General features: G+C 23.4%; 1 protein-coding gene across 6 annotated transcripts in view; it reads right to left on the bottom strand.

Moving 5' to 3' along the window:
* Positions 1-2,488: 2,488 nt before the first annotated feature.
* The window catches only part of LOC112688523 (calcium-dependent protein kinase C), a 92,576-nt gene continuing 81,057 nt past the window's right edge, over positions 2,489-14,007 (bottom strand). For 3 of the 6 annotated variants that reach the window (XM_025561771.1, XM_025561775.1, XM_025561770.1), the window contains 8 exons: positions 13,972-13,998; positions 9,186-9,314; positions 8,953-9,126; positions 5,084-5,175; positions 4,824-5,025; positions 3,107-3,295; positions 2,894-3,034; positions 2,678-2,830 (listed from right to left, as the gene is read on the bottom strand). In XM_025561771.1, the coding sequence (XP_025417556.1) occupies positions 2,678-2,830; positions 2,894-3,034; positions 3,107-3,295; positions 4,824-5,025; positions 5,084-5,175; positions 8,953-9,126; positions 9,186-9,314; positions 13,972-13,998 (1,107 nt within the window). Of the gene's footprint in view, positions 2,831-2,893; positions 3,035-3,106; positions 3,296-4,823; positions 5,026-5,083; positions 5,176-8,952; positions 9,127-9,185; positions 9,315-13,971; positions 13,999-14,007 lie in introns of all 6 variants that reach the window. The other 3 variants (XM_025561774.1, XM_025561773.1, XM_025561772.1) reach the window with 2 other exon arrangements.

Below are 14,007 nucleotides of genomic sequence, written 5' to 3'. Positions count from 1 at the left end.
TATTTATCAATTTTCTGCATTAGTGATCATATTAACTTGGGATTAGCTCGATACCCATTGTGCACAATAATACGAACGCGTACATCCGTGAGAAATAACCTGCAAGCGCGATTTCCCATGACTGAAAAATCGTTCCTTCAACGTATTCGAATAACAAATGATTATCATAATATCATTGTTACAGTTTTGTACGTTAAGTACGATTATTGGATGAGGACAGAGAAGATTATACGTCGTCGTAGGAAAAACTACTAGATTTTTTTATAAAGATAAAGAATAAAACAACCAGGAAATTTAATATGAGTATAATAAACTTTAATTGAAAAAAAAAACAAATAAAATATATTTTATTACATTGGAAAACTATTAATCATAATATGTATATATATATATATATATATATATTGTAAAACAAATTAAATTCTATTCCATACGATTTTTAAAATCCTAATATTGGGTGTATAATTTTAATTAATTACCAATATAATTAAAAATTCAACAACACCGAGAGAAATGTTGGCACATTCATAAAAATGTATGAAAGAAGAAGGTATTACAATACATTATTGTGACAAAATTTACTATAGAGTGATATTTGATTGTCAGTATGATAAACAATTATTATTCATTATTATTTTCAAATGATGTGTTGATATAGTTATTATGTTCAACACGATTTTAATATGTTAATACTAACTCGGGTTTAAAATTATTTCAAATCTATTAAAGTGTAATAAAATATCAATTATGTATAGAAAACTCGGTCACATTAAAATACCTAGAAACTATGTTCTAAATATTCAAAAAATAAACAAAAAACCGTAGTCGGTATGACTACTAATCAATTATAATAGGAAAGAAGTACATGAACATAAATTCTCTATAGCTGTATCATAATAATTATGATTTCATGACTGACTAATAGTAACATTTTTAATGCGAAAAAAAATGAAATAAAATACGAACGAAAGTAATCAAACAATAATAATATAGTAAAGTGCGCAATAGTAAGTTACAATATTAAAATATTTGAAAATTATCAATAATAAATGCGAATAAAATTCACCTTAACTTTCATTAATAGATACATATGTAATTATTTTTTAACAAAATTGAAGTATAATATAAGACTTTTTTTCAACAAAAGGCTATTACATAAATATAATGATAAACGCATAGTTAGGTACATAATTTATGTACAAACTATATAATTTTATGAATAGGTACTAACCGCATGTTAATAAACATAATTTTGATCGTTGAATCCTTTTTTCGCAAATTATTCCAGACTCTACCAATAATTTAAATTACATACAAAGTTGTGAGCAAGTTAAAGATTAGCTAGAAGTAAATAAAAAATATCCTACCAATTTTATTTATTATAATATAATTTCATAAAATATCACTTAACGTTTAGTTAATCCAAAATCACCTAATTATAACATATTTAAAAATAAGAAAACACAATCATGTAATATAGATCGTTTGTTTTATACTTATATTGCATTTTCAAAAGAAGAAAAAGTTTAAGTACTTTACTTATTATTATCATGGTGTTTATAAATTATATATTATAATTATTTGAATAATTTTATCTCAAACGATCTAAATAAATGTTATTACGAATAATAAACATTATAACGTTTTATAAGTGAATTTTCAAAATTTTAGATCGAAGTTTGATTAATTCATACTTATTATAACTTATCGAAATAATTATATAAATAATAACGTATTAATTGTAAGCAACGATAATTATATATGAATAAAGGAATTCACTAAAATTAATTTTGAACAAGAATAAAAATATTTAGACACAACCTATCGTTTCTATATAGAAAACACTTTTGTTCATATTTATATCGCCAAGGGAATAAACGGGAATGAGGTAACTATGTTTGTTTAGGATACTCGAACGTCGGATATTATATAAACAAAAGACATATAATTTAAACATAAAAGATATTATGAGTGTATTGCACTTCGTTAGATCACAGATAGAACTTGTATTCATGCTTATAGAATGTTTTATATTTTTATTTACTACTTCACTTTGGTTCAAAAGCTATGGAAAACAATTATAGCCACAAAGCACATATCAATACGCAATATGGTCCCAATAGTATCCTACTTGTGGATTAATGTTCTTACTCCATACGACCTTGATAAAATCGTCGCTAACGGAACGTTCTTAAAGTTTAATAAATTAACGTTAGTCGACTATTCGCTGTCCATCAACACTATACATATATATACGAAATATATATTAAAACTCTAAACTTAAGTAAGAATACTGTTTGGTATGATGAGAAATATTAGACATTTAGACAACATTCCTGAAAAATGTCAAATACTACACTTATGAACTAACCCAAGAATAAAAATGTAAATTAGGAATTAGTTTAAAAGGGTCGTTTGAAAAGGTTATAAAAAATAGTATAATACTGGGCAGTAAACAGAAAAAAAGTGCTTGTTTTTTGTTTGACAATGTAATCAGGGGATAATGGTTAAAAAGTGTATCAGTTAAAAAAACTGAAGAAATTCGATGGGTATAGTGAAATGTCCAATTGACTAGTGAATTCGGAATCGGTAGACAAAGACGGGATAGGATAATAGCGAAGGAGAGTAAAGGAAAACCCTGTAATGAAATTGAAAAAGAATAGTTAAGATAAATAAATTATACATGTTGAATAAACTCTGGATTAAGAAATGAGAAGCCCATAAATTCTGTTTGGTCTAGATTCATCATGAACAGTTTATCAGTAGGAGTCAGGTCAGTTTTTTCACCAGTGAACTGCTTATCGAAATTGCTGACGTCCTTACGATGTTTCTACAACACAAATATATTATCGTATTTACGGATTCCTAACATTGCAATGAAAACATTACTCACGATTTTTGGTTTAAACGGTGGTTGTACTTCACGATTTTCAATTTTCGCCCAGTCAATGCGCCTGAAAAAAACATGACCTCGAATATCTTCTTCACCCCTGGGACCTCCTCCCAATCTTTTCATCGGGTTTTTAGTCAAAAACTGCAGTTTTAAAAATAAAAATATTATATATGTATTTTGTATTTAGTCATATTCAAATTGCAGTTATTTTACCCCTTTGCATATTTCTTTAGCTTCTTTAGACATTCCTTTAGGATAACTAACGCTGTGATCGGTAATGGCCGCAAAAAGTTCTTCCTCGTCTTCTCCGTCAAACGGTGGCTGTCCGACTAACATTTCATACAAAAGAACGCCATAAGCCCACCAATCAACGGACTTGCCGTAAGGTTGATATAAAATGATCTGAAATGTAACTAAGATTGTTGCTTGTTTCTCTGTACTAATAATGCTGTTAGTTTTCTCAAATAAAAAATAAATTTAAATAAAATAAAAATTATACTAAATTCTAAAAACCATTTCTCTGCAATAAAAACTTAATAGGTTCGAAAACAATGTTCTTTTTGAAGTATATGTTATATGTATAAAACATGTATATAATTATTATAAAAATATTATAATATAGGTAGATAATTAGTTATTAACTTTAACTGTCTATTATTTCTGTTATATAAAAGATTATGAAAGATAATAAAAACAAATCAAGTTAGGTGTATGATTATAGATTGATGATTGGTATTATTAATAAAAAATAAAATCTATTTGTGTAATAAATATTATGTATGTAATAATTTAAATAGGTTTCTGTGCAAATATAATAAAAACTAAATAGTTAGTTACTTAGCTGAAGTATGTTATATGTAACACAATTTCTATGATTATTAAATTATTCTTAATATTTACATAGATTCATATTTAACTATAAGAATTTCTTACATAGTTTTATCAATAACTAATTATTAAATGTATGTTTTTAATTTTTAAAGAATAAGAAATAGTTAAATTTCCAATACTATCTAGTTACAAACAACACAATAATTAACGAAATATAAAAAAATTGTTTTAATATTGTAAGTATTTTATGCATATTACGAGTAAGTTTTTAATACTGATATTTTATTCAATTTTCATTTAGATTTTGACACATAATTTCAACAATTTTTAATAACTAAAGTTTGTTCAGATAATAATAGCTGACATTTTTTAAAGATTTCTTAGTTTAAAAATATAAGTATTTTTTGTAATTTATTTCAAATTATATTTATTTTTCGTTACTCTCATATTCTCTCCCATCTATATTAGATCGGCCACCCACATCCCTAATATCTCCTCTATAATTTTTTAAACTACTTAAAATACATATGTATTACATACTTTTCCTCCAATTCACATTAGTCCCTTCAAACATTCACCTAAGAGTTCTCATTTATAAGCTTGTATTCCGTTTTATTATATTATCTATAGTCCAATATTCATTTTTTTACAAAATCAAAGGATTCACTAATGTCATTACAAAACTGACAATTTAATATTATTGGCATCATATCTTAACATACAACTCTATTTACGTTCTTCAGTAGTTTATCCATCAACAATACTAGTTATTGAATAAAAAACATTAAAATGAAAAAATATACAAAAGTTTATTTACTTACTGAAAATTAATATCATAAACTAATATTATTAAGTCATTAATATATTTAATTATATTTAAAGGACTTTAAAGTAAATAACGATTTTGTATTTTAAAAATAGCAGAACGACTTTCAATACGTTACACGTAAGTTTAATAAAGAAATATAGGTAGGTACTCTATTTTTGCGGTGCATAAAAAAAAAAAAAAATCAAAGAAGCAAGCGATCGAAATAAGAAAATCTAATATTAAAATAATAAAGCAATCACATATTGTCGATCAACTAAATAAATTTTTTACCTCTGGAGCAATATAATCCGGTGTCCCACAGAATGTTTTTGTAGTCTTATCACCCATTATACCTTCTTTGCACATACCGAAATCAGCGATTTTTATGTGACCGTCTTGATCCAATAGCACGTTATCCAATTTCAAGTCTCTGTAAATTATACCACTGAGATGCAAATAAAAAAGTCCAATTGCTATTTCTGCAGAATAAAATCTGGAAAAAAAAATTTTATTGAGTCACTTAACATAATTCAAGAAAAAAATCAACGTACACGGCAACTGGTTCCTTAAATTTCCCACATTGTTGAATTTGAAACATTAAATCTCCGCCATTTATATACTCCATCACAAAATATAAACGATCCTAAAAAAAATAATTTCTGTCCATCAATTTGATTGGATAATATTTCAGCGAAATTTTATATCTTTGATATGACATTCTATGTACTTCTATAACATTACTCTATTTTGACGGAAAATTCGATAGAAGTGGAAAGTCAAATACAATATAAAATGTATAGAACCCCATAAAAAGGAAAAACTCCATCAAAGATTTTCATTGGTTGTATAAAGTATAAGGTAATAACACTCTGAAGATTTTAAAAAAAAATCATTAAATTCAACCAAGATTTTTTCTCGATGTCTTAAAAAACCATTAAAAATTATTTATTTTCATTACTATAAACAAAAACATGACATTTCATGCCCGTCAAGACTTGTCCGGATTTAGTCGAGACCTGTCCGAGTTTAGTCTAACCCTTCCCCTCATCAATAAAATCTAACACGAAGACACATCTCAATCTCATTAAACTTTCTACGGAAAATATATTCATTGATGAGAAATATTTTATCATTTATACTCAAAAAACCCACAAAATATAACCGGAATATATTTTTGGAAACCGATTGTACACGAGTCTCCAGTATGGTATATCGAGGGGAGAACGTGTTGGTGATAGAAAAAACAAACCAAGACGGCTGCCATGTATTGCTTAACCGCGTAAACTTTACAATACTTGGAATGGGCTATATTTGAACTAATGGTACGAAAATCATTCTATACAATTTTATGCTTAATGCAATATATTTTGAATTAAATCAAAAAAAAATTAAAACATCTCTGTTTAACAATACACAACCCTCTTGTAGCATGTAAAGGAGTTGAATTAATCTTCATTAAATTTAACTCACATACTTTTTTTATAATAATAAAAAAAAATAGAGAAGTGATGAATTAAGAATATTTAACTTTCCCCTATAGCTAAGACTATCTATATTATATTATTATTGAAACTGTTGAGTATTACATTCTCGTATTAACTTTAAATATATTTAATAACCTTATGTTTACCCGTCTTGCTTAAAACAATTTAATCTAATGCAATTTATATTTAACAACTTTTTTTTAGAAAATTTTATTTCCTATTATTCTTACGAGAGATATTTTTTCGTATCATCAACCGTTATTTCAATATACTTAAAAACCGGAAAAAAGCCAATTTTTAAAATAAATGAAATATTCGATATTTTATAATTTTTCATTTAAAATAATAGATGTATGAAAAATTGTATATATATATATATATATATATATATGTTTTTCATTAAAAATATAAATATCTATAATTTAAGTTATGTATATTTTTACGGAAGTTCAATAGTTTATTGATTACATTCAAAAAACGGTAAACCAATCATATTTTGTAATTTTTCAACCCCCAGGTGGCACGTGAAAGGGATTAGTAACCATGACCAAATTTAACTAAAATTTCTTTTTTATAATAATGAATAAAACGAAAGGGTGAGATATCAAAAATATTAATTTTTTTCATCAGCTATAACTAAGGATTACCCTATTAATAATAGGCTATTATATATTATATATATTATAACTCTATATTAAAAAAAAAAAAAAAAAAAAAAATTAAAAAATAACAATAATGAAATATTAAATTGAACTTTAATGTTACTTTATTCATAGTTTGTTATTTATTATAATTAAAAAATAATAAAACTGTATTTAACGTACACTAACCACGTTTTATTATTGTAGATATTAATTTTTTAAGCATGTATATATTTAATACCTACTGAATTTCATTCAGTAAACATTCAGTAAAATTAATATTGAACCTTAAAATATTAAGTAATACTAAATAAAACCTCTACAAAAAAAAGAAACATTTAACTGTATAAAAATAAAGAGATCTTAATAAAATTAAATTAAACTAAGAAAATAATAAAAATAAATATAAATTTTCGAGTTTTGGAATTTTATAAATCTAGAAATTTAAAAAAAAGTAATATAAAAAAAATATTGAAAGGTATTAATTTAAGACTAGGTTTTTTGTTCTAAAAAAAATTAATTGAGAATTTAATGTTAATTAAATTTAAGATAGTTAGGAATAGTTTTCTATCAGTTTTTCCAGAAAAACAATACATTATATTCTCATACTACATCATTAAGAAAAATTTGAAAAAAAAACGTGAATTAATAATATACTATCTAAGTGTAGTTAAAGACAAAATATTAATTAATAGGTAGATTAAAAAACTGAATCATTTAACTGAGAATACTAAATATTACAAAAAAAAAAAAACTAAAAATTTGTATTTCTGTAATATTTTTCCACGAGAACTTACATGATTCCATATACATATTATATTGTTACGTGAAAAGAGAAAAATACCTAACATTACAATGATAAGTAGCTCCCAGATTCCTTAAAGGAAAAAGTGTATTTTTTAGTATAGTTTCAAAACATACATAGAGATATGTTGATCTCAGGAAAAATAAAATGAATCCTCTTAAATTCTTGGTATTCAAATTATTCATAGTGCAAGTGTAGTTTTATTTAATTTAAATGTAGATGTATAAGTTTAGTGTTGACATTTTTATATTTTTTTTCGAAATAAATATAAATGGGAAGGAGATATCGAATGAGATACAGGGTCGGGTGACTGATTTGTGAATTGTTCTAATACATTCGAAATCAATGTATTATTGATTTCGAAAAACAATATGTATATAATATTATATAGGTTAACCTTATAGTTTCGAAATCCGGTTGGTTAAACCAACTTTTACAACAAAATAAATATATAGTATAACTTTAGATTTTTGTTTAATTTTATAACAGTCAAAAATATTATTATAGTATGTATATAATGTAAATATAAATAAGTATATATCTAGTTTAATTTTTAATTTTTTAAGACAAAAATATTACTAATACTGTTTAATTTATTTTCGTATTTGGATAATTCAATAAAATTCGTCAAAATTACATTTTCTACCATTTATACAATTTTTTGACAGTTAAAGAATCACATATTGGTAAAATCAATACATTCCTCCGTCGTTCTGAATCTAAAATAAGACTTTTACGCCAGTATAGAAGACGAAAGTGATTTATTAAAATGTTTGTAATACAATACATTTTGTTTAATTCTAATACAAATAATATGATATACTATTTTTGTTTATTTAGATTCTATTTATTATAATTTCAATGATTTTCTGAATATCGTGGATTATAAATACTAAACAAAATATGAAATGATATTGGAGTAATTGATATCTCTTTTAAGAGAAAATAATTCTTTAAAAATTGATATACATACTTCATCATCATATTTTATTTATTAAATATACGCATAAGATATATCATCAAAATAATAACTTTAAATCTCAGACAGAAGAAAAATTAAGATGATATTATATTGTTATAATGTCTTATACACCGGAAATTTTAATTACTATCAGTTTTTAATTTTTCGTCAGTAATTTTCAAACAAATCAACTAAACAAAATAATGATATTACTCGTTTATGTTTTTATATCAATGAAATTCGTTTACAATTTTTTTATTTTCGTTTACAATTTGTATTTTTTTTATGAAAATTGAAAATTTAAAGAAGATAATATTAGGTTAAACATTATTTTTACTTCTTGGACTATTTACTACCTATTTAAAACCGTTATATTAATTATATCTTAAGCGGAAGAATCAGAAAACTATTATAAATATATTACTGTACAATAACTTGAATATTATAAAATTGTAGTATATAAACATTATTATTAAGAGTATTTATTTTAATATTTTCAAAAATATATATAAACCAAATATGCACTTACCATAGTTTGGAAACAAGAATGAAGTTGAACTAAAAACGGTGGTTTACTAGATAAGGCTAGTACTCGTTTTTCCACCATCGTACATTCGACATCATCATCTTGAATAATTATATCTTTTTTCAAAATTTTGATAGCGTACAACTCGTCAGTACCTTTACGTTCAGCCAACATTACCTTACAAGTTTATAAATACATAAATAATCAATATAAATAACAATAAAATGAGTTCTTACTTTTCCGAAACTTCCTTTGCCGAGTACTTGTAAAAAGTTGAAATCAGACGCACGAATAACATCTTTTTTCCCCATATTGTGAGGTACATCTTTGTCAGGTACCATTGGTCGTCTAGTTATTGAAGTTTTCTGAATTTTTAATATTAATCAATTATGTCAGTTAATACTTCCAAACAATTTTATGTATCATATTAATAAACTTCTAAAACACTAACTAATAGAATAAAACAAGCACATGCAACTAAGTTATTATAGTTTTTTAAATACTTAAGCTAAAGTCATGCTTCATTAAAATTAACTTAATATCGGTTGAAATTAACTATTTTAACACTCTATAATAATAAATGCATTTGAATCTTTAAGTAATGAACAATATTTATTCAAAATTTGTCATTAATGTATATATTTATTGACTAAAAATTATACAGATTCAGATAAATACAGATCTAGTTGTATATTATAAAAAATTGTAACCGTAAGAACTTTTAAATGCAATTAGTTCATTTTCTAGCAAATTTTTTTAAAAATTAATGAACTAACAAATTGTGCATTGACACTCCACGAATATACTGTGAATATTTTCATAAATATATAACTTAATAAATACAATAAACTAATTTAACAGCAATATTTTAAATTATCACAAAATTGAATTTGTATATAAAATATTGTATCGTAAATAAATTATACATCGATTTGTTTTAGATAATTTTGCACGATATGTTTTCACTGCAGTTAACATTTCAGCATGCATACAATGTTGAAAACTACATAAAAAGCAGTATACATGGTTGACATCGAAAAATCGTTCGAAAAAAAAATAAACCCGGGATTTATTTGAAATTAAAATAATTTTCTCTTCTATTTATAAATTCAAATTATACTTACATAGTAATTTAAAAATTGAAATATTTGTGTTATGTATGGAAAATACGTAAAGAATATCGAGTACAAACATTTTTTTTTTAGAATTTTTAGACACATTTTTATAAAAATATTATTATAAAGAGTTATATAAATGAATGCATTTCATTATATATATATACATTAAATAATCGTATAAGCTTTTCATGGAAAGGGTTTTGTTACTTTCAAGATTTATACACGTCAAGTAACGAAACATAAGTTCATTAAGTTCATTATAAAAGATTAGAAAGCATTCCAAACTTAATTTAGTTATGAAACAGTAAAATAAAAATATCCTCAAATTACAGTAATTTAAAACTGAATTTATATTTTTAACACTAATTTTAATTCAAAGCACACAATTAAAATGAGAAAATATTTTAGAAATTTAGAATATTATAAAAAATACTTTGTATTGTTTAGAAAAATAAGATTTAGAAAATATAATTTTAACAGAAATCTAAGCAATGAAAATTCTTGATTAACAGAATTATAAATAGTGAGATTTTGTTATAGAATCACATATAAAACAAATAATAATAAATTATATCTTTTTTATAATTTAATTATTGATATTGCTCATAGTATATTTTTTATTTTGTTGAAAAAGTAAAATAGCATAGCTAAAATTTAGTGTATATTTTACTTGAATATGTATTTGTACATAATACGGTCAGATATCAAAAACGTAAATAATAAACGGGGCTTATAAGAACTACAAACATTTCATTAATTAGTGAGTAAATCACAAGTATTAAAATCTTAAAATAAAACAATAAAATTTTAAAATCTTTTGTGATGATTCAAAAAACTATAAGTATTTATACATATTAGTCAAGATTGAATATACGAGAGTTTATACAAGATTAAATAAGTTGCAATGAAAAAAAAAACAAAACCTACTGGAACATACAAATTGAAAAGAAAAAAATTGATAACATATGAAATAAACAGTGTAATGAAAATAATTACACTAAATATCCAAGAAAATAATTAATAAATTAAACCAAAAATTCTTGACTTTTTTTTATTGATTTTAATGTACGTAAAATGGTTTAATATTTTTTTTAATAACTAAATATTAAGTAGATTATTAACTTTTAAAATAAGTTTAGATTAAAAATGTTTGAAGAGTTAAAAACTACATTTAAAATTAAATGAAAAAAAAACACAAGTGGTTTTGATTGACGGTTAAGTGAGTTGATGAATAATTTATAATAGAGTTTGCTTCGAAGTGTACTTTTTTCATTTCAATGAAGATTTTAAAACTATAACCAAAAACCAATTTAACATATGTTAGTGGCCTACTTTTATTTATTTCGACTGATAAATAATAATAAAATAAATAATACAAATATTTGAATAGCATAATTGTACAGGGTAAAATGTCCATCCTCCTACATTTTCATATTTTAATTATAAATTATGTAAGGTTATTTACATATGTATAATAGTACTGTATATGGAACATAATTTAAATTTAAAAGTGTTATGCAAGTTCGGCGTTGTACTAAAAGTGATAATTAAATGTTCAAAGTGTAATAATTTCATTTCTATACATATGTAATTCCATAGCAAATGAAATATTAATGTAACAGTATCAACAGTTTTTAAAATACTTTTTTAGTACTATATTATATTAGTTATTTTGTAGGCCATGTAAATAAAAGGTTAAAAAGTTGGTATTTTAATGTAATATTGAAAAGTATAAAAATAAATATATTTTATGTACCTAATATTAATTTATTAGTTATATATAGTCCCCATAGCCTATTTGTATAATGTTATTTTGTAAACTTATATTACATTGCTTAGTATATTATAATACTTATTTGAAAATGAGAAAAGTTTTATATCTATGTTGATATGTTTATTATAAATATAATTTTTATTTTAGTTATCGTTGTGCGAAAGTAGAACTTAATTGACTATGAAACAAAATGTATGAAAAAAAAGAATATGTCTAAAACATTCGATTAATATTGTAGTTCTGTTTATTTTTTAATAATCCAAATTATGTTTTGATTAAATTAATAAGAATTATGGTAAAATAATTTATAATATTATTATTTATTACAATTTAACAAACCTGTCACCTTGTTAATCTTACATAAGCCTTGTAATCCTACTTTGACTTAAAATAAACCATCTAACATTTAAGATACCATACAATAGAAGCACCAATAATAAAATAACATCAAAATCAGAAAATAAGCAAGATCCATAAATCCTGAAGTAACTTAAATGTTTGAAGCAATTATAAACTGATAAAGATTAAGAGTGGCATAAGAGAAAAGGAGAAACGGCTGTTCCTAATGCATATAATCATTTAAATAAATGCAATAATATAATAACTATAAGTAACTGTACTGAACTATAGTCATTAAGGCAGGCTTAGAAATGGCAGTTTTGTTTAGAACTATATTATAAAAAGTAATTCCTCCAAGATTTCTCTTATACATCGAAGTATGGGTTTTGAGAGATATATAACATAAAATCTTCAGAGTTATGGATTACTTATCTTCTAAGGTATATGGTTACGTATATTGATATAGAAATATATAAAGATGTATTACAATTATAACAAAAAATATTATTTCATTACAAATTATAATTAGTAGGGAATTATAAAGCTAATAATAATAAGTGAAAGAGGTGGTCGAAACAACGATCATATTATAATTATGAGTAGATATAGGATGTTAATGACTTTTGCATTTTTTTCCTTTGATTCTATACAATGCTATCATAGCTAAAAATTTGTGTCACGCTCTCTTGTTGCAGAATATTCTAATTTTATTTTTCATTTTTTTTTTTTTTTGCATATTTGACATTTTTAGCTATAAAAACATTTTTTTTTTGTTTTTTAACGTAATTTTTCAATATTTTTACGTAATTTTTTTTATATTTTAGGCCATTTTTGTAGTGCTTGTATAATGTGGGTTTTTTCTCAGATTTTAGATTTAAAAGAAAATTTGTGTAATATTCATATAAAAATCATTTTAATATTATTATTGTAGGATTTTTGTTGTGATTAAATTTTGTACCGATATTAAAATTCATATTTTAAATTACTTTAACACCTATTATCACACACAAATCTCTAATAAAAATTATTATTAATAATATATTTTTTCACTTATTTAATTAGATTTTTTAGATAAATTTTAAATTCATTTTTTAAAGTTTTTAGGGTATTTTTGCATTTTTCAGAACATTATTTGTGTGATTTTTTGGGTTATCAATATTATAACTCTACTCATGAGTATGTAAATTCAATAACCAAAACGTTAAGTAAATATCCAATACACAATGCTACCAGAGATTATGAAATTACTCTATGGTAATATCCTTCACCTCCTATTTAAGACTTTGTTTACGTTCTAACTATTGAATTCAACAATTAACTATTTTGGATTATAATCTAGAGTCAGCAATTATACACCACAATAATAACACTAAACGTGCTAAATTCATACATTTTAAGATTAAACTATTTTTTTTAATATAATACGTCAAATGTAAAGAACCATTCAATTTATGTATGACATTTAAATATAACTGTGAATTAATTATTTTAAGATAATAAGCGGTAAAATCGAATTCATTGTGACATTATTTGTTATTTTGAATCAAGATATTAATATATTTAATTTTTTTTTTTTTTTTGTGTAGGACACTAAAAATACAGAGAAGTATAAGAATGTTTTACTAATATAATAATGTACCATACGTATACGGATGAAGTTTGATAAAAATTAAGTGTAGCTCACTAACTCGAATGAAATTACATTGTAAAAATATTAAATACACTAAAATATGCACATGCTAAATAAATACAAATAAAACTACATAATATTTTACTGAAGTTGAAACGAACCGAATTTCGACTTTGAGTTTTTGAGCCCTGCGTTAA

The sequence above is a fragment of the Sipha flava genome, unplaced genomic scaffold (genome assembly GCF_003268045.1).
Source record: "Sipha flava isolate LNK unplaced genomic scaffold, YSA_version1 39_pilon_pilon, whole genome shotgun sequence".
In the NCBI taxonomy this organism is placed as follows: Eukaryota; Metazoa; Arthropoda; class Insecta; order Hemiptera; family Aphididae; genus Sipha; species Sipha flava.
This window is presented reverse-complemented; position numbering and strand designations above follow the sequence as displayed.